At 35.6% G+C, this 22,670-nt stretch overlaps 1 protein-coding gene across 6 annotated transcripts in view; it reads right to left on the minus strand.

Annotated features, from left to right (window-relative positions):
• Positions 1–22,670, minus strand: part of LOC307108733 (uncharacterized protein) — an 823,426-nt gene that overhangs the window by 426,560 nt on the left and 374,196 nt on the right. For 4 of the 6 annotated variants that reach the window (XM_079786881.1, XM_079786883.1, XM_079786882.1 and 1 more), the window contains exons 8-9: positions 15,743–15,850; positions 12,804–12,887 (exon numbers count right to left, since the gene is read on the minus strand). In XM_079786881.1, coding sequence (XP_079643007.1) covers positions 12,804–12,887; positions 15,743–15,771 — 113 coding nt within the window. In that variant the 5' untranslated portion in view covers positions 15,772–15,850. Of the gene's footprint in view, positions 1–12,803; positions 12,888–15,734; positions 15,851–22,670 lie in introns of all 6 variants that reach the window. The other 2 variants (XM_079786885.1, XM_079786886.1) reach the window with 2 other exon arrangements.

The following is a 22,670-nucleotide window of genomic DNA, read 5'->3' on the forward strand; positions in this document are numbered from 1 at the left end:
TCGGAGCCAGATGGTGAGATCACTGTAGTGGGCAGGCAGTCCTTCCTAATTTCCTTGAAAGTGCACCAAATAGAATTCTCACTGAATGATATAATGGTATAAACAAAGTACAATACTTTAAAAATAGGACAGTTTAGCAGAGGAGGAAGCCTAAATAGAATCTGAGGGACATGTGTTAGGAGGGGAAGGGCCCTGAACAGTGCTTTAGATTTCCACAGAGAGGCAGAGGGCATTCAAGACAGGAACAAAAACAAGTATGAGAGAACGGGGCAGCCCCAAGGAAGAGCAAGAATGTCAGGTGGGAGTTTGACGTATGATATGTGGGGATTTGGAGTGAGAAAAATGAGTACACTAGATAGCCTCAGGATTTCACAGGGTCTTGAGTGCTGTGTTAAGGCGTGGGCACAGAATTTAGATGGCAATCAGAACAACATAGAATAAAACAAAAGGTTTTTGTTTTGTTTGTTGGAAAGAAGATGAGAAGCCTTTAATGATATGCATAGTTCATTCAGCAAATTATTAACTGAACAATCAGAGGGCTGCCAGAGAGTTTTATTGTTATAACATCTTCAATCACAGTTGGGAAAATTTTATATGTGTGGCAGCAGAGATTGGAGTACAGATTAAAGAAAAGGAAAACCAACAGGTTTCTACCCATAAAGAAAAAGTCCTCTAAACTCACAATGCATGTAAACTGAAAACACTTACTAATGATGAATTAAATGTGTTCATAAAAGAGTTCTACTTAGAGGAGCTGAGAAGGCAAGTCCCAGGCTTACATCTTCTGAGTCTGAATTTTGACTCCCATCATTTATGGTGTGATTTTAGGCATGTTGCTCAGTGGTATGCCTCAGTTTTATCAGTAAAATGGAGCCAGTAACATCTACCCCATGTTGCTGTGTTGAGGATCCACAGGTGGTGGGTTATGGAAGCACTCAGCTGTGCTTGGCTTGGTTAATGTGGGCCACGGTAGCTGTAATTATTACTTCTGTTCCTGGTTTTAGTGTCACTTAGAATACTGAGACCATCTCCTTTCTTCAACTCAAGATGGAATCCCCTAGGTTCCATCTTGCTCTTCTCCGTTCAATCTCTAAAACATACACTGAGAGCTTGCTGAAGTTCAAATCTGACCATTTCTGCCACAAACTCAGGACAAAGCCCAAATTTCTTACATGGCCTGACCACTGACTATCTTTCCATTTTACTTTGTCACTCTCCATCTAACATTGTAAGACCCAGTCCTCCTGATTTCTAGGTCATTTGATTTCTGGCCTCTAGGGTTCAGTGCAAGTGGCCCCTCTACCTGGCTAGTTCCTCCCCACCTATTAGCTCTTGGGTTAGTCGTCCCTTTCACTGGGAGCCTGACCTACTGTTCACTAGTAAGCTGAATTTAGCTGCCCTTGCTAGGGAGCTCCCAGAGCACTTTCTTCTTATCTCGACTGTAGCCTTTAGCACACAGTATTGAAATTTCCTGCCTATAGATCTAGATTCTCCACAATAAATTCCTTGGAGGCAGGAAGTATGTTGTTCACTTCTAGCAGCAGTTAACACAATGAAACCTCGCGGAATAAATAATTAGCAGGAGGAGTGGTGGTTTTCTCTGGGGAGAGGATGAATATTGACTGGAAAAGGGCAGGAGGAAACCTTCTAGCAGGATAGAAATCTATATCTTGATCGGAATGATGGTTACACGAGTATATACATGTGTAAACATTTATTGAGCTGAACTGTTGAAATTCTTATACTTTCTTTGCTCCATTGAAAATACTGTATTCCTCAATATGTAAAATTGAAAAATGTGCAAAAAAATGGCAATACTCTTCTATGCTATTAGAGGTCAGAATTATGCTAATATGATAGTAGAAGTAATCTACTAGAAAGTCCTAATAAGCCCTAGTGACTGGGTATTTTCAGTTTATGAAAATCCATTGAGCTCTACACTTAGGATATTTGCACATTTATGTTGGGATATTATACTTGTTAAAAGAGTAAGAATGAGTGAATAACAATAAACACATATATTACATAAAACCTTCCCATTCATGATGAGAACAAGTCAGTTTCCTCAAACTATGCTCCCTAGTCTCACATCAGTATGAACCAAAGTAAGAATGCAAAACCCACATTTTCTCTCTACTATATGACCCATCTATATAGATGAATGTTTCTAAAACAGACTCGTGTTATGTAGAGGTGGTATAGCATGTGTGTACGTTAGCAACTTTCATGCAGTGGTGAACTACAAGTCTTCTCTGCAGCACAACTCTTTCAGATGTTATTTTTAACACATGTGTTTAAGAACAATTAGCTAGAATTACTTTTGGTGTAAAGTGGTTTTCTTTCATTATTTTCTTTCACAGATCTTAGAGCCACAAAAATCTTTATATATGCCTCTTGCCTCAGATGAACTATTCTTTAAAACAAGACTTAAATAGAAATGTAATTTAGATGCTTCTACTAAAGATGTTCTTAAAACATTCCTAGGGTTTATAAAAACACACAAAAAAATACAGTTTCACAGACTCTGCCCAATTTCCCGGTAGAGTATGTATGCATGATTTGCACTCTCTTTGGTACACCTACACTAACAGCAGGGATTCTTAATATTGGTGTACACTTAGCAGGCACATTGTGAACAACATGGATAAAGGAATAAACATGACCTCCAATCAAAATCTCAATGCCCTCAGCACCCTAAAATGAGGAGGGAGCCTTCAACTCCAGATTCAGTCAAGTCTGTATTAAAGAGCAAACCCATAGGCTAAAAAGGTACCAGCTTACAAGGCAGAAGCAAGAAACTTGGGACTCAATCCACCCTACCCTACCCCACATCATTTCAACAAAAAGCCTAAATTGCAGTGCTTTTAAAAAGAATCATATTGACCACAAATCTTTTAATATTATAGTAGACTTTAAAGAGCCAAGAATGCACTTATTTAACTAAAAAAAAACCTTATCAGTATGTTTTTCTAAATTTTCTCCTTCATGTATAGTTTATTTTCCAAACATGTATTTTAACAACTTATAAAACAGTATGTTTGGAGAAAGATTTAGAGGCACCTTTCCTCTTCCTCAGAAGACAAGATCTAGAAACACATCAGTCATTAGTGTCATTTGTGACAGTTCAAATCACCAAAGGAATTTGGTAAACTTTAATCACTGTCAGAACTGTAAAGGTTACTGGGCATCTCCAGCACAAATCAATTACAACAATGTTGCACAAATGTGAGAGAGGGTATGTGAGTGAATGTGTGTGTGCCCTTGACAGTTACATCTTCTAGTAGATCAGCATTAAGTTCAGCTACATATAATAACAACAGCAATAATAACACCAGCAAGATATGACAAACAAAATGAACATTTACTCTTAATTCAGTAATAGATTTAGGCAGCCCAAAGCTATTTTGTAGCTTCCTGATGTTCTGTCATAACTTAGTGTGCTGCCTCATATCACATTATGGCTGCTTGTGCTCTAGTTATCATGTCCACATCTCAAGAAAAGGGACAGGGACTAAGAATAAAAATACCATTCGTTTTGAAGACATTCCCTGGAAGTTTCACATAACACTTAGTTCTCATTGGTCACAATTTATTCATAAGGCCACAACCATTGGAAGGGGAAGTCTACTTTTTGATCTGGGCAACAAGGTAGTCAGCTAAAATCTGGGGTTGTTAATACGAAGAGGAGGATAATTGATACTTAGAGTGGACAGATTTTTTTTCTCTCACTTTAAAAACAGACCCCTAGCCTCCTTGGAGAAAAAAAATAACATGTACCTGATGATCCAATCAAAGAATTAAAATGGAATCAGACTTCTTATTTGTCATAAAGTAAATATAAGTTAATTAAATTTTCATTTTTAACTGAATATTTCACTCACTTTCATAAATATACGTGAAGAAATATTTCTATATATCAAAGAACATCCAAAACTTTAAAAACTGTATAATTATATTTTATTAGTGGGATGGGGGACAGAAGAAGGGGCTGATTAATTTCCTTTGAAAGAAAAAAGTTAACGTAGAAGTAATTTCACCTCACTACTAAATCAGAATTAGTGCTCTCGGTAGGGAGTTATGCTGTCATGTTTGAGAACCACTGAATTGAACATTCTATTTCTGGAAATGATTTCTTTTAGCAATTACTAACAGTTTATGGTAAGACCTGCAATTTTATTTTTCCAAATGTTCAAGTAATCTTAACTCATCAAAATGCTAACATCTTTGTATCACCGTTGTCTCAGACTTACTCATTTAAATGGCCTGTCGGTTTGACAGCTGGAACCTCTTAGTGGGGATCTGCAGCCTGAACCCCACCCCAAGCCCTGGGACTCATCTGGCCTCTCAGCTAGGATCCATAGCTCATTGTCTAACTCACAGCTCCACTCTGGGCTGGCAACCAGATTTTAGTAGCAGTCTCTGCCCTAATTTGCCTGATGCCATGATTGTCTCTTATCAGGCTCTTGAAGAATTGCTCTGCAGCATACCAGACGGTCCCCTGGAAATGAACCTTCCATTAACGAAAACTTGCTACCTGATGACGTAGTCTTTTATACTGTTTGTTTGAACACCCATTCACGTGTTTAGTAAACCAACATTGAAATCTGGCTAGGCACTGGTAAGAAAAATATCAAAGGCACGGTCGCCTGCCCTCTAGGGGAAGAGACAGCTGTAAATGGTTAAATGATAGTCCTTCTAAAGCAAGCATGTCAAACTCATGGCCCACAGAATGCATGAGGCCCACAATGAATATTGTTGCAGCCCAGGCAATATAACGGTATGTAAGAAACATTATAATAAAAATTTCATAAGTTAATTTTGACAATATTCTGTTATACATAATTATTAATAATGAACTACAACATTCACTAATGAATGATTACTTTAATTGTGTTGCATTCATTTCCCTTGCGCCTTACGCACAGGCACATCATTTCTCTCCACTAATACTAGCAGCGAATATTTTAGCAGCCGGTTGCCACATCATTAGTCTTGGACTGACTTGTTTGGTGTGTGCAACAGGAAATATTTCGCTTTCGAAGAACAAGAAAAATAGGTTTATTTGCATTACGCTTATTAATTTGTGCAGTTATTCAGTGTCTGGTTAAGTTAATGTTCAAGAAAAAATATTAATTTTTATTAGAATGTTCTATTATCTTATGTTAACAATTACTCATTTATTTCAGCCCTTTGTATTCAGCATGTCTCTATCGAAATAAACTTACGTTTCTATGAAAATTGAAGCTTTTGTTTTTTTGCTGCCCACATAAACTTAAACCTTGTTTATTTGGCCCATGTTAGCCTTTGAGTTTGACATGCTTGTTCTAAAAAGTTAGATTTGGTCTCCTAGGGATTTTCATCCATTGTTCTTAAGTCTGAACTCTTTAGTCACATGGAATAGATTTCATTCAGACTTCCACAAATCCACCCACAAATCCACCCTCCAATCTGGAATATTTCTAATGGGATTATATTCCCATTAACATCTCCAACTTTCACTGCAAATAACTTGCATTAGAAATCATACACACATTATTTTATTTATTCTTCAAGCTCTTAAAACCCTGTTTCTGTGACTCATATACAAAATGGGTTTTTAGTTTCTTCACTCTCTTTTTTGGATAAGTCCTAATTTGAAAATATCCTTCTTAAAGTACAGTATTGAAAAATGAATATAGTATAATAAAATGTCTTACCTCTACTTAACAAAAGTTATATATCTCATCTAGAATAGCAAGCCAGGATGCTTGGCAAAGATAAAGAGAGAGTGAGAAAGAGAGATAGAGAGAGAAATGAAAGAAAAAGAGCCCTGGCCAGTGTGGTTCAGTTGGTTGAGCATCGTCCCATGCACCAAAAGGTTCAATTCCCAGTCAGGGCTCATACAAGGTTGAGGGTTCCATCCCCAGTCAGGGCACATATGGGAGGCAACCATATGTGTTTTTCTCTCTCCCTCTCCCTTCCTCTCTCTCTAAAAATCAATCTAGAAAAAAAAAAGAAAGAAAAAGAAAAGCTGCAGATGAATTTAATAACCTTTCCAGATCACTTTTGAGCTGATGGTGATTTCAAGTCCTGAAAGTTCTGGTTCTCTTATCCTTAGTGGCTTCCTTTAGCTGGTTCCTTCTGTAAGACAGTCTACTGGACGGCTTACTCTGGTGTGAGGGCCCTTACTCCTTAAGCTTTGTGAAGGTGATATCAGTGTATATATATAAAGCACATTGACCATCACAGAGGAAGGACTTCACCTATGTAAAATACTAGAATTAATAGGTATTTTTTAGTTATAAGTAATTCACCTAGAGCTTAGGAATCATTAACCAAAGAGAGACTTTAAGTAATATTAAAGTTACCTCATACAGCCCTGTCATTCAACTCAAGAACCACCCAATATGTGTTATGTTTTATGCTAGGTTCAGGTGATGCAAAAATTAATTGTCTTAACCTCAAGAAACTCAATGTTTAGTGAAAAAAACCTTCCATGGACGGAAACAGGTATTCCACGATTGCACACATAGGGCTTGATAGATCAGTACTCTTGTTACCCGATTACATCCATTCCATTCTAGATATAAAGCTCCTCTGCATCAGTGAACATTTAATAAATGTTTGGTGTTCCATACTCAAATAATTTAGGAAAATAGTCATGTTGACTTTGTTAACCATATACTTTGGTTTGGGGCTTTATAATTTAACTTCTTTTCATCTTGGAATAGATTTATATACACTGGTATTTCCTATTTCTTAGGATTTAAGGGATTGTGAAAAAGCACCACTACCATCTCCCTGAAGAAATCTCTGGAAAGTTGATGGCTGAGGCTAACTAGGTTTTATACAATATTATACAAACTTTTAAAAGTATCTATGGATCAAAAATTATTTGAAAGGTATACACCAAATATTAAACAAAATGATTATCTCTAGGTAGTGAGATCATGAGAGATTTTGTTAATACCCTTATACTTTAAAAAATTAAACATTTCTCAATGAGTGTGCATATTAGAATAGATATACAGGAGAAAGGAAACAGGTGAGTGATGGGGATGATGGCAATGGATGAAATATGGATGATGGGAAATTAAGAAGTGGTACAAGGGCCATAGATATATAAGGGTTACAATATAAAAATAAGATCAACAGTAGAAGGGATTAGAATGATAATAAAAATATAGTTTTACTACCATTAGAGTATCTAGTTTTCTTTCTATTTTGGACAGCCACATCTCCAATTTTATTACTCAGAGGGCCCACTGGCCAATGAAATGATTGAAGCATAATGATTTTATCCTATCTGCCCATAATTTAGGTTAAAATATGGAAATGAATCTTGTTCAATTTTTTAAAAAATATGTAAATTTTCCTTAAACATATTAGTCTTAGTATGTTTTCCAATGGAAAAAAAATAAGCTAAATTAATCTATAAACCATACACACACAGCTTTCATTTATTAACAAAGTAATGCACTTTTAAATTCAAGACCTTTGTTTTTAAATATAAGAATCAAAATAAAGAGTTGTAGAATTAATGAACAAAATTAATCTTTTTCTGCTATTGTAACCTTAAATCCTTCTCTCTGAAACAATTCAATAGATAGATAGATAGATAGATAGATAGATAGATAGATAGATAGATATAGATAAATAGATATTTGCAGAACTACATTATTTTAATATTATTCTTTATACCTCATGATGGATGCAAAATTTCTGCCTCTGAATTCCCAAAATATCAAATCAGTATCTTACTCATGTAATTACATTCTCTTTCGTAGTATAAACATTTACTTAGATATTTTATTATACTTTCCAGACTGTTCGTTCTGAGAGGTCTTATTTGTCTTACTTATTTGATATTCTTTAAGAGCAAAATTAAATTACGTTTAAGACTGGCATCATAAAAACATAATAAATAAAAGTGTTACCCAAAGTTTTAAAAATATTTTGTAAATTCAATCAACATTTATTACTTTAATAAAAAATACTTTGCATTTTGTGAAACTAGATTGTGGGAACTACTCAAATGCATTCCAAGGTTATTTTTCCTATGAATGGCTGTCAATCTTTTATCTATTCTCAATCTTTCCTTTTAAATATGATACTTTTTTTCTGTGCCACTGATTTCTGTACTCACCTCTCTGCACATTCATGATGGGATGGAGGATAGAGGCTTTATAGAGAGGGTCTCCTCTTTCTGAACAATCTCTACACTGATAAATTCTATAGCAAAAACTCTATTTTCTTAGATTTTGTTGAGTTGTGGTTTTCTTTTTCATACTGATATAGTCATACCACAAAATAATATTGCATAAAATCTGATTTCCCATATATTATTTCTTCCTAAAGTAAAAAACTCTCAAGTTGCTTAGTGAAGTGCTAAATGCTTTATATTGACAGGCTACCACTGTTAAGCAATCTATATTTGCAGCCTGCCAAAATGAAAGCCATAGTTGAATCTTTTTTGTTGTTCAGAGTATTTTAAATTACAAATGATGTTGATTTTAGTCATCTTTGCTCTATTCACTCACAAAGCTGCATGCTTCACAAGTCAGCTCTCAGAATCAGTCTAAAATACTTTTATTGGGATTAGCACTTACATAGCACATTACATCTTCCAAATACTTTGTAAACACTAGTCAATCCAAACTAAGAAATAAAAAAGAAAAAATATCTGAGAGGTCTGTGCAAAACAGGTCTTGGGATAAAAGTTTTCCTATAGATTAAATCTGAAGGCAAGATATTTATTTAGCAGTTTATTTTCAGCCAATAAAGTATATTTCAGGAAGTAATTGTCAGTTCTTCACTTTCCATTGTAACTGAACACATAATTTCAATTTTAACGATCATATGAATTACAGAAGGATTAATATTATTAATGGCCAATAGAATGTATGCCATATGAGGAAGTCTTAACATATTGAATGCTGCTTTGCACACTTATATAAAGCAAATGTTTTGTGATAAGTTAGTAAGACTCAACTAGACTCAGGGAACAGACATGTATAAATTACTGTTTCTCCTTGCTTTCCTATAGTAGCAGCAACTTCACTCGGTATAGATGCAGGTAAAACTAACTTGGTCCAATTATAAATGAGTCCCCAAGCTCACATTAAATATATAAAAATATATAGCCCAGCAGGAGTCAAACTAATATATTATTTAAAGAGTGCACTATAAATTTTGTTCCTGGTTTTCTAAGTAATATATAGCTTCTGCCTTCATTGGTTCTGCATTTCCTCCAGTCTTCCTTTAAGATTATCTCTTTTTATTCTATGTTTTTAAAGAGAAGAGTTTATATTTTTGTCTTGAAAAGTGACACACTTACTGTGACCATAGAAAAATTTAATGAAGTGCCTAAGATATGATTAATATTATATGTTGTATTGGAGATTAATTGAGATTTTAAAAAAATCATGTTATGATAATAAGGACAGTACTTGTCATTATTGCTTTTTATAGATTTAGATATTGAAAACAGAATGAAAGACTCACACAAAGAAGAAACTTCAAGGTCAAGAGCGATAGATAATTTGTTTTAAATTAAACTGTGGCCATAGAAAGGGAAAGTTGCACATGAAATATATGTTAAGGAATTCCTGTGCTATATTTTCAATAATTAAACAATCAAATGCAACATATTATAGTCACAATCAAAAGCTATATGCCTAAAACTTTAGATTTTTAATCAAGAAATACTGCAAACACACTGATTTATTGAGAATTATATTTCTACATTCTTTGAGGGTTTCATCAAGAACAGACAAGTTAAGGACTGAAACTTGAAATAAACTACTGTGTATTTCAATTTAAAAGCTGTGACTAAACCAAAGTAATTTCACAATCTTCTAGCTCGTTCCTTCTGTGTAAGAATCATAAGGTTTACTTCTGATAAACAAACAAACAAAAATATTATGCACATCCATCAGAGTTCAGTGACATATTTAAGACAATCTTAAAAAATGCAAAGCAAGCCTCTTAACCATATGATAATGCAGTAAATTTTTTACTCTGAATTGTATGTCTAATTGGAATTTTCAGTGTTATTAGCAACATCGTAATCTTGCTAAGGTATCATTGCAAAAATATTGATTCAAAGGTGGCAGCCTTTGATCATGCACACTGGAGACTGATATCCCTATTATAAAAATGTAGAGCTAATAAATTTTAATATTAAAGTTTAAGTGAACAAAATTAGCATTCTAGAAACTAATGTGTTCCTATATGACTTCAATATATGAGTTACCAAGGCAAATATTTAAAAATCCCCTATACATTTCTTTTTAAAAATATATTTTTATTGTACACATTTATATATTTTTAGAAAGAAATGTACACATTTCTTTTCTTAAAATATATTTTTTGATAGTATTACACATATCTCCCAATCCTCCCCATTAAGGGCCCTCCGCCTCCTCCCAGTCCCACCCACCTCTCCAGGTCTTCACTACCCTATTGCCCATGTCCATGGGCTACGCATCTATATATATATAAAAGGCTAATATGCAAAGTGTCCCCTTGGGAGTTCGACCAGGAGAAGGGGAGTTCGATCACTCACTATGACGTGTGCTGACCACCAGGGGGTGGCATGTAACATGGCGGGCAACCAGCAGCAGCGGAGATGAGGTGCTGAGGAAGCCAGGGAAGGAGGAGGTGAGGAGGCAGGGAGGCAAGGAACCTGATCAGCCCCGATTGCCGGCCAGGCCTAGGGACCCTACCTGTGCGTGATTTTCATGCACCGGGCCTCTAGTATCAGTATATAAGTTCTTTGGTTTATCTCTTCTCATCCCTTTAACTCCACATTTCAGTTCCACTATTTTAGTCTTTCCTTCCAGAAACTCATCTCTTATCAGATGCCAACTCCTTATCATGTACTCAAGAAAGAAGTAAAACAGGCTTGATAATAAATTTAAAAAGAAAAAGAAAACAAATGACCAATTAAGATGTGGTTTCTGTAGCTCCAAGTTTGCCAAATAAGTAAATATAACATATCCTTTTCCCTGTTCTCAAGTGCCTGAAATTCTACAATTGGATATTCTGGATTGACTGTTTGATTAAGTAAATATTCTTAGGAAGAATATTACTGTAAGCTATGAAATTCTAAAGCCACAAAACCACATTATTTATTTGACAAACTCTGTCCAGTTTTAGCCTAGTTATTATCTAAACTACAGATTAAAATTGACCACTAAAGGTTGCTTTACTCAAGGCTGCTTACTAAAGGCTGCTTACTCAAAGCCTGGCCATATCTCATATAGCTGGTTATACTTATGGCACAATTTATATTTTATAGCTTCTACATATACCTTAATGGGAGATTTGCAATGACAAAATAAAATGTGAAATACTAGGAAAATATTATAACCCAAATGAATGAGGTGGCTTATTTTAACAATTTACTGTCAGAAAAATTTTCCTCCCATCAAACCTAAATCTCTCCATCAACAGCTAAGTACATTTAAGGCCATTCTCAGTTGTTCTAGGGTTTGACTGATTTCCTCTTTTTCTTATGGTTAGGACTTTATGTTTTCAAAATGCTTTGCCACCACATTACTACTTTTTCCTCACAATTATTACCGAATTTTTCCACTCTTCTCCAGATTCTGATATTTAAGCACAGAGATGTTAAGAAGCATGTTCAAGATTTCACAGCAAATTAAAAACCTAGCAGGGCATGGACTAGACTGCACCTGAATCTTCAGACTGCTGTTAGACCAAGGGATCTGTGAGGCACAATGAATTAAGCAAAAGAAACAAACCAACTAGAAAATAAAATAATGAAAGAAAAACCAGGATTTCAGTTCCTTTTTCCACAGATAGATATAAATACCCAAGGATGCAATGCCTGTCATGGAGCTTCCAGGCAGATCCGCAGAGTGATTAATCTAGTGCTGTCTGTCTTCATGCTTTCCCACCTGTTTATATCAGGACATAAAACTTTAGTAAGTAGGTCTTATATCTGATGACTGAAATGAACATGTTTTGTTGTCTAACCTCTAAACGCCATAAAATGTGTGGGATTTTTCAGAGAAATGTCTGAGCTCCTTTGCTCAACTTCTCTTTACCAGCTCTGTCTTTTCCAATCAGTCCTTAAGACGGTGATCAGAGAGAGAGAAACTATTAAAGACTTGGGTTTCGAACATTAGAGCAGTAAATTTGGAGATCAAGAGCTCTTGAATTTGCACCTAAACCCTCATTTGCAACAGAAGCTTACAGTCGTTAGAGTAGGAAGTATGACGAGGTATTGAAACAGCAAACCAAGGTTTCAGTAACTACCACATATTGATGTGTCAATACTTAAAGAATTAGCTGAGAGATTTCAGAAATCCAAATATCCCTCAGTCTACAAGCATTCTTTGAATGCTCTTAATGTGTCAAGATATGAGCTAGTTGATAGGGAAAAGCCATTCAAGCACTAACCTAATTCTGTCTGGAGGTGTCAGAAGAGCTTTCACAGAAGAAATAATATTTGAAGTTGAGATTTGAAAAATGAGTAAGAGCTAGCCAGATTGAAGAGGTTAGGAAGAAGAGTATTCAGACATGAGAGGCAGTACATACAAAGACACTAAGGCAGGAAAAGGCATGACATACTGAAGGAACTGGGGAAAAAGTCAATAAAGTTGCAGAAGACAAAGAGACAAGTTGAGGTTGAGATGTAGGCAGGGACCAGATAATGCCAAGCCTTGCAGGTAAAAATGAGTATTTTATCCACTTTATTCTTACTGCCACAAGAAGCTTTAGTATTGTTTAAGAGGAAAATAATATATTATTGAATTTGCGTTTTTAAAAGATCTCAGGCTTCTGCATGTACTTACCTGTTGCTTATAGTCTCTCTAGGTCCACTTGTAGGTGGTTTAGCTCTTACTGTACACAAATCCTCTTTCATGAGGAAGATGGGGCTGTTGGGAGAATCAAGTAATTAAGTGATGTTAATTTCCCTGAATTTCCATAAGTTACTGCAAATTTAGCCTCCAACTGAAATAAACCAACTAGTATACTCATGAAACTCAAAATTATGCGATCATAAGCTAAACTGAATGAAAAGAAATTAGACATGGAAGTAATAAGCAGCCCATTTAACATGTCATCATTTATAGAAAAACTAGAGGCCTGGTGCACAAAATTCGTGCACGGGGGGTACCCTCAGCCCAGCCTGTACCTTGTCCAATCCAGGACACCTTGGGGGATGTCTGACTCCCAGGATTGGGACTAAACCGGCAGTCGGACATCCTGCCTGCCTGCCTGCCTGGTCGCCCCTAACTGCCCCCCCGCTGGCCTGATTGCCCCTCATTGCCTCTGCGTGCCGGCCTGATTGCCCCTAACTGCCCCCCTCTGCTGGCCTGGTTGTCCCCAACTGCCCCCTGCTGGCCTAGTCACCTCTCACATCCCCCCTGCCAGGCTAATCGCCCCCAACTCCCCCCTCCCCGATGGCCTGGTCACCCCCAACTGCACCACCCCTGCCAGCCTGGTCACCCCCAACTGCCCTTCCACCGGCCTAGTTGTCCCTCACTGCCCCCACTCTGGCCTGGTCGCCCCTAACTGCCCCCAATGCTTACCTGGTCACCCCCAACTGCCCCCCTCTGCTGGCCTGGTTGCCCCTAACTGCCCCCCAGGCCAGCCTGGTCACTCCCAACTGCCTCCCCCTGCTGGCCTGGTCGCTCCCAACTGCCCCCCCTGCTGGCCTGGTCACCCCACGCAGCCTGCTTGTTCAGTCATTTGGTCGTCCCTCACTAACACCCCTGCTGGCCTGGTCCTAGGCAATCATCTTGTGAGGGCATGATGGTCAATTTGCATATTACCTCTTTATTATATAGGATTATTATATGGCACAATTAAAAAAGGAAAATTTATTTGCATATGCATTTATAAAACATAGCTCAACAAAAGCAAAACTACAAAAAGATCCTCTGAAACAGTCAAAATACTATACTCAGAATATTAGATTAAAATCTATATAATAAATCATGAGATTAATTCAGAAATTTGAGGCATTTCCAGTATTCAAGTGATAGTCAAAACCACTAAAATACTAAGACTAATAAGATACTACCTTAAATAATTTATCATCAAAATTATACATTAATTGTTACCATGTCTTCTTAGTTACATTACAATAATCATATAAGTGGCATCTTATATTCAGGTAACTAGTAACTCCTTCAGGCCAGTGCATGTGACAGGGTCTTTGTTTTCGTTTGTTGTTTTTTTAAAATCTCAGTTTCACTTAACTTTTCAAACTTTTAAATTAATACCAAATAAGTCAAGCCCTTAATTGTATTTTATATAGATTGAACTTTAACATTTACTAGAACTAAGTAAAGTCTCCCAACCTTGGGAAATATATTTTTTAAGCAAAAAATAAAAAAATGGTGAAATAGCAATTTCCTATAATAGAGAGATTTATGTATATGGTGTGTTTTTTTATTCTTTTTTCACAGCAATTGAAATCCAAGAAAGATGATAATAATCTATTTTTAACGCCACATAATGGCTGTGTAAGTGAAGGGTGCCTCACTCCTAAATTCAAATCAAAATTATCTCATTATTGTACTGATTTCCCAAATGATTCTAATCAGGAATAGCCATTAATCAAAAAAAGTCTGAAAAACATTAGATTTTCAGACTACTACACTATTCTAACTTTTAAAAAATAAAGAATAGAGATTCCAATTCTATAGGCATTTAAAATATACTAATTTTAGCATATCTCAATTTTTAAAACCTTATTTTAGCAGTACGAGCAACAACAAAAATGCTTTTTTAGCACTAATGCTGCTGATATGCATTTGAAGTAAAAAAATATGCTTGAAAATTATAAAATATAATGCAAATAAAAAACAATACATGTCACATTCCAGTAAGGTCAGTTGATCAAGAAATGATCAACTTTTCTATAATGATCATTTTCAAAAACTAATTTTCTATTTTTCTATAGAAAAACTCAGTTTTTCTCTTTTGTTCCTTTTTAAGTTCCTCCCTGTGATAGAATTTAATCTTAGGCAATTCACCAAATCTCTTCATTTACCCATTCACTACCCCTGGTACATGTTCCTTGATTAGCAGAACGAAGTGCTGGAGAGAAGCTGCATTTTGCCTGGGTGGGTTAGCTGTCCACTGACCATCCCCTGAGGCACCTCTGTTCACATTTGGCCTTCAATTTTAGTTTACACAAATAACAACCCATCATTCCTCTTTCCAAATCATCACGTCAAGACCAGCTTTTTCTAGTATGTCAGTATCCTTCTGGAGTCCACAGGCCCATTCTTTCCCTCGAAAAGAATTCCTATTAAAGAAAATTTCCCATTCTTACCATTTGCAGCAACCTGGATGGAATTGGAGAACATCATGCTAAGTGAAATAAGCCAGTCAATGAAAGAAAAATACCACATGATCTCACTCATTTATGGACAATAAAGAACATTATAAACTGATGACAAAAAGATAGATACAGAGGCAGTAAAGCATCAAACAGACTGTCAAATTACAGTGGGAAGGTTAGGGAGAGGAGGGGGAGATAAGAGATCAACCGAAGGACTTGTATACATGCATATAAGCATAACCAATGGATGCAAAACACTGGGGGGTGAGGGCATGAATGGGAGTGGGGAGGGGCAATGGTAAGATATGTACACATATAATACCTTAATAAAAAAATGAAAAAAAATAAAAATAAAAAAAGTTAAAAAGGAAAAAAAAATTTCCCATTAAACTTGGTGAAACTCAAGTTCTATTCCCCTGCCACTCACATATGCACCTTGGGCTCTCCTGGGTGAATCCAGGCATCCAAAAACTCTGCTGTCTTTCTCAGACCTCTCCGCCCAAAATCCTTCCTGGTGTCTTCGCCACTTCAGTGAGCATCATGCTGCCATGAGAAAAAGCAGGTCCTGAGCACACTTGTATACCTCTCCTACCTGGGGTTCCTGGCGCAGTCCGCTCACCTCCCCTGTGAGGTGCAGAACGGAAATCTCCTTTTCAGGTTCCCACTATTCTCTCATCTTTGCCTGGAGTTCCCCTCACATGTTTTTAAGGAATCCGCTTTAGTCCTATAACAGGTAGGAACCTTAATCTTCTAAAAAAATATATTAGCAAAAAGCTCTTATTAATCTCCATTCCACTCAGTAATAGAAGCATAGTTTCCATCCATTTAGGCCTCTGCCTAACTATACCCGAGGTTACGTCAAGTGTAAGTGGTTAGCGTGCTTCCAGGGCTGGGAGTGAACCATCTGTACTTAGCTCTCTCTGGTCTGCAAACACAGCACCTGAAGGCAAAGTTAACCCATCCCTCTTCCCAACTACGGGGCCTCTTCGGAAAACCCTTTCACTCATTTACTCATTCTGCCAGAGGCACAAGAGTTTGGAAATCTCACTGGAACCCATGAAACTTCCTGGCTCCTTCTGTTTCTTTCTGTTGAGACATGGCTCTCAGCTACTCCTCCCCTGGCCCTGCTGCCCTCTGAGCTTTGGACAGAAAGGGAAGGACAAATTAGCCATCCCCTCAGACTGCCTGAAACATCCGTGCTTCATCCAAGCCCTTTCCTGGCAGGCAAGGCTCTGAACGCCCCTTCTTCAGGGACCCATGCTATCTAGGAATCTACCTAGTCACTTACTCTTTTGTGACATAATTATTTCTCTTGCAATTATGTTTTTCTTGTTGAAATGTAGGATGTAAAGAGAAACCATAATTCTTGGCTATTATTTTGAATTGGCAATCTGATTTTCAAACCTCAAAAATTAACATGGTTTTCTCTGCTTTCTGAGGCAAAGGCACTGAATGCTTAGCTATCTGAATATTACAAAAAGTTTCATTAGGAGATTTTATATATACTAGAGGCCCAATGCACAAAATTTGTGCAGGGGGGGTCCCTCAGTCTGGCCTGCTCCCTCTCACAATCCAGGACCCCTTGCTCCTAACCACTTAGCTCGCTGCTCCTTAGTGCTGCTGCAGAGGAGGGAGAGGCTCCAGCCACCACCGCTGCGCTCACCCACCAGGAGCCAAGCTTCTGGATGATCAGTGCTGCCGCTGTTGGTGTGCACTGGCCACCAGGGGGCAGCTCCTGCATTGAGATTCTGCTCCCTGGTGGTCAGTGCGCATCATAGCGACTGGTTGTTCTGGTCGTTTCAGTCGTTCAGCCATAATAGTCACTGGGCTTTTATATATATATATATAGATTTTTTAAATTTATATAACAATTTGAGAATATTATGCCATAACATCATTATTCTTCTCATCATTCCATGTGGGTTTTATGTTCTCCTATTCAGAAACATGAAATTTAGTACCTATTCAAATTGATTAGTCTTTTAATTTTTTATGGTTTCTAGCTTTGAAATTTTTAATGGGATCAATCAATAATTTAGTTTACAGAAAATTGTAGGAAATAGTTTGAGTAATACTAAACTACATAAGATAATGTCTTCCTTTTAGTCCTTAAATATTAAGGAATAAAAAGCATGACACACATGATAAAGGCCGTACTAAGTGCATGGTCAATGTGAATGTTTTTGTACATTGTAAAGCCTTATGTACTAGTAAGTGTTATAACCTGAGTTCCTGGAAGGAAGAAATTCTCAGTCATCTAAAGGCAATATTAGTGTCATCTGGAAGAGACACAAAACATTTACCAGTTTGAAGAAAATGAAAAAGTTTATACATTAAAACGCCACCTTTTTGCTCCATGTCAACAACAAGAATTTCAAAATTGTTGAGTCTATAATCTGAAATAAAATGTATAAGCAGATGTCCTATTTTTCTCAGTATTTGGCATGTAATAAAGTTTTATGTGTCATTTTTCTTTAGCTACCCTTGCTCTTCCAACTTTGTCATAAACATGTGGGTCCAACTTTTGTGCACCCTTTGTATTGATAGTGTGATCCTGTACACCAGTCACATGGACTGTTCTTCCAATTGCTTTGTTTATTTTTAGGTAACCATATTTTCATATAAAAAAGTGAAAACTTAAACCTGTTCTTTTTCTTTTTTCTTCTCATGACGTAAGACTCAGAAACTAACCAAAGGTGTTGCTCTTATAGAAGATCAATAAACTCATCTTCACAGCTGAACCAAGGGATCTGGCCCTCAAATGTTGTATTAAAGCACTTTTATGAATAGAGGGTATTCTGCAAATGTCAAAAGTAAGAGCAAATTATTCTGAGAGCTTATAAGGTATAAATAATTTTTTAGAAATACTAGAATTATGGTGGGATAACTACTGCCTGTGGAAAAAAAATAATTGCAATACACTTGTGATATAGCTTATACCAGTATTTTACATTGTACTTAACATTTCATTTCATTTTTTATCATTATAAACCAGCAGTTCTTTCTGAACAAAATTATCCTATTTGACACTATTTTTTTTCACCTTATGGCACACACCCACATGTGTAGGGTTATTTAAACAAATGTTTATACAAAAAATGTGCAAGAAGTTAGCCTGTGAGGTTAGCACTGAAAATATATTTGCAAGTGCTTTTAAAATTCCAGGCTGGCCTCAATATATTCAGTAAAATGTCGAAAAACAGAAAAAGTTTAAATCTTTCCATTGGCTCATTATTATTCAGACATATAGAAAAAGAAAAAAAGCTACTCTAACCCTAATTCATATGCAATATTTGTTTCCTGATGCTGATGTTCAATCATACTCAGACACTAGGTTATGTTACTTAATGTGCGACCTATCTGGCGATGCTGCTGTGTTGTAGGTCTAACAGTAATTGTATTTTCAGGTTCAGTCATATAATGCTTTCCTATAGGAACAGGTTATAGCACAGGAGCAAATTATTCAAATCTAATTTAACAGACTCAATAATTCTCCTCAGTTTTATCTTGGGCATTTTGTATTCATTTCCCTATACCTAGTGGCGATGTAACAATTCAATTACCAAAGTTCTTCATCCAGAAAGTGCAGTTGATTTCTGGTAATTCTTATTCTGTTTGATTTCTTTTTTTTCCTCCTAGTTTAACACACACCAGTTGGTGTTGACTGAGTTAAAAATCTTGAAATAAGCCTGGCACTGTGTCAGTATATAGGTTAATAAATGAAAAAAAATTAATAAAATACACACTAGAAATAGAAAATAACACTAGCGGCGACATTTCTTGTCATGAGGACATTTTTCCTCTATGCACAGAAATAAAACAAGCTTAAGGCAGCTGAAGAAAATAGGAATAAGAGAGATTATATAAATTGAAAGATGAAAAGACAGAGGGTGAGTATAAAGAAGCACATTGAGCACAGAGTCAGCTGGCAAGAAAAGGCAGCTCCAAGAACCTCAGGAGGTAAAACCCCAATTAGCAGATCAAGTGGATAAGAAGCAAGTTTTGAAATAAAAGAGCGATAGCGTAAGCAAATTCAAGGAAGATTAAAAGAGGAGAGTGATAAAAGTATTCAAGAGTCTACAGAAATTATTAGGAATTTTAGGGAATAATAAAAAATTATAAGGAAAAAGTCTTTACATATCTATAATAATAAAAGCATAATGTGCTAATTAGACTGGATATCCTTCCGGATGTCCTTCTGTCCTTCTGTCCTTCCAGACAAAACTGGAGCTGCAAGGGAAGCCCAGGTCCTGGGTGCCAGAGGGAAGCCGGTGCCAGCAGCCTGGGCAAGGAAGGCCTACTCTTGCATGAATTTCATGCATTAGGCCTCTAGTTCTTTCATAAAAGAAAATCACCTGTCAAAATCTGTCTGCATGGACAATAGAATCAGATTCTTATTCTTCAAGAACAAAATATGTCTTCTGATCAGATTTGGGTTCATCTTGCCTCCATTTCTCCAAATAACTTCTCTCTGTCTGATAAAATATGCAAATAGAAATATATACCTATACATAATAGAACCCAAAATTCCAAGAAATTGGAGAAAATAGACAATGTAAGAACTTGAAATATATTGGTTAAGTGAAATCGTCTTGCAAATTAAATTTGAAAGTGAATTTCCATAAATCGACTAGTTATATTAGCTATATTGACAAAAAAATAAAGTTTTTTTAGAGATCAGTAATTATCTGATTTTATTATGCAATGAAAGTAAATTTAAATGAATCAGATAGATACATATGTGGAGAGAAGGCCTGAGCAAACTCCCTTTGTCAGTATTAATTGAACCAGACAATGAGTTTCTACTTAATATTTGACAAGTGCCCACAGACCCTCCTAAAGATTCCCTTTAGGGCTCTGCCAGTTGGATAATAGAAATACATATAGTTCACATTTTGCAATTTGTCTACTATTTTTTGTGCTCTTGTGCTCCAATAAAGAGTGTCCATAGACTTCTTTAGAAAGAGAACTTAGAATGATTTAGATATATAATCATTGTAAGTTAATAAAAACAATGGACAAATATTCAGCCCTTATTATTATTGTCTCAGTTTTGCAGATGATAGAACATAGGACTGGAAAGTTACTCCACTCTTCTGTCTCCATTGTGTTTAGATTTTAACTACATTATACCAAGTACTTCTACATATCAAAAAGAAAGTTTTATGGAAAAATGATGAAAACATAGGAATAGGCAATTCCCAGAATAAAACGAAACATTTGAAAAGCTGATCAACACTCTCAGTAATCAAGAAAATTAAAATTAAAATAATAATGTAATAATTAGTAGAAAATAATCAAACTTAAAAGTGAGCATGATGATGAACAGTTAATTCTGTTTCTAGAAACATATCTGTTAGAAATAGTCATTTGTGTATAAAGACATATGAAAAAAGTTGTTCATTGAAGCACAATTTGTTAACAGCAAAAATAAGGACAAATTGCTCAACAATGAGGGAACTGTAAATAAAATGATATTATATTGTTACTATGAAAAACTCTAAAGTAATTTAAAAGAAAAAGATAAGTCCTATATAAAGAACTCTATCATATATTTTAAGTTAAAGAAAATCAAGAGTAGTAAATTGATAAGGAACTTGCATTATTACATCAGTAGAAGGAAATGGAATACACTGCTAAGATTTTTAAAGTAGGCTATCCTATTTTCATTCTATAAACTTCTGGGTTTTGGGATAATTTATAAAGTGTTTCTGTATTACTCATGTAATTAAAAAGCAATACAGATATGAAATTATTTATAGGTCTTATATTTTCTCAAATAGTTATAGGAATCATTTATATGAGTAAAATTGTTTATTTGGATTTTGTATATGTGTTTAAAAATGGCTCAATAAAATTTAAGATTCTCAAAAATTATCATAAACCCCACTATATTGGAAAAAAATAGCACATTTAGAATTACAGAACTTTGCATTTTTTCTTTTTAAAAACTTTTGCAATCTGACCTCAGTTTCCCTTGCTTAAAATAATATCTTTCTTGCTTGACTTTTCATCTCCATAATCATGTCTATCCTGACTCAACTTTCAGAGCTACTGTCAAATGCAAAGAATTCTATAAAATCCTCTCTATAAACAGCACAACATTTTATACATTGACTACAGGCCCGGTGCATGAAATTCATGCATGGGTGGGGCCCCTAGGCTTGGCCGGCAATCAGGGCCGATTGGAGCCTTCCGGCTGCCCGCCAGGGCTTTCCTTCGTTCCATGCCACCCCCTGGTGGTCAGCGCACGTCATAGTGAGAGATCGAACTCCTGGTCTCCCAATCGAACTCCCAAGGGGACACTTTGCATATTAGCCTTATGTATATAGATAGATAGGTGCAGATGTAGGTAGTTATTTAAGCTGAGACTATTCGAGAAAAATTACGTAATAACCAATTTTTTTTGTTTTTCATGTAACTCAACATACAGTCATATTAAAAATCCATCAACAAAACTCAAGATTCAACCACTTATACTTAACCTTTTACTTCTCAAAAATAATAATATCACCAAAAAATTTTCAAACTGAAAAAGAAGTCATTGGGATTGTTCTAGAAGTCAATATTGAAGTTTTACTGCATGCCTATAATCAAAAAAAGACTGTAAGACTAAAAAGAGAACTTTTAAAAGATTTTACTTGCAAAAGATTCAGGGTTGGTTAGTAGCTTATTATAATTATTGTATGAATGTTCATAGACAAGGTAATTATAATAAACAGAGACTATATTTCTATATTAGAAGAACTCGATTAAAATCATTGATAAAACTGAATAAAATTTTTGATTTAAAAATGTTTAGGTTAAAAATCATATGTTAATTAAGATAGATAACTGATGGATGGATAGATAGGTAGATAGATGATAGATAGATAGATAGATAGATAGATAGATAGATAGATAGGGCATACATGCAATAAAAAATAGATGTAAGTTCATAAATTACATTAAATGCAATAAAAAATAAACCATTTTCATTTGTTTCTCTAACATTTACCAAGTGATTTTTACTAAAAACAGCTTGACTAATAAGCAGCTTCATGGCTTGGAAGTTAATGTGCATGAATAGTTTTGATGGTGGAATATGAAATGTTTACTTTAGATAGTGACAGCTCACAAAGAAGAAAAAAGAGAAAGGGAAGACACAATAAGAAAATTATTTACATTGAAGGTTACGGCAGCTGTACAAATAGAGAAAATGGTGCAATCAACAGTTCACATCCTTCTGATGGATCATTGGAAAAACTCTATGTAAATAGTTATGACATTCAGGCTCCTCTAGAAAATAATATAGTTTTAAAAACGGAAGCAAAGAGCTATAAAGTTGAAGAAATCTTACAGTCACTTTCCCTCCAGCAGATAC

The sequence above is a fragment of the Cnephaeus nilssonii genome, assembly GCF_951640355.1.
Source record: "Cnephaeus nilssonii genome assembly, chromosome: 2".
In the NCBI taxonomy this organism is placed as follows: Eukaryota; Metazoa; Chordata; class Mammalia; order Chiroptera; family Vespertilionidae; genus Cnephaeus; species Cnephaeus nilssonii.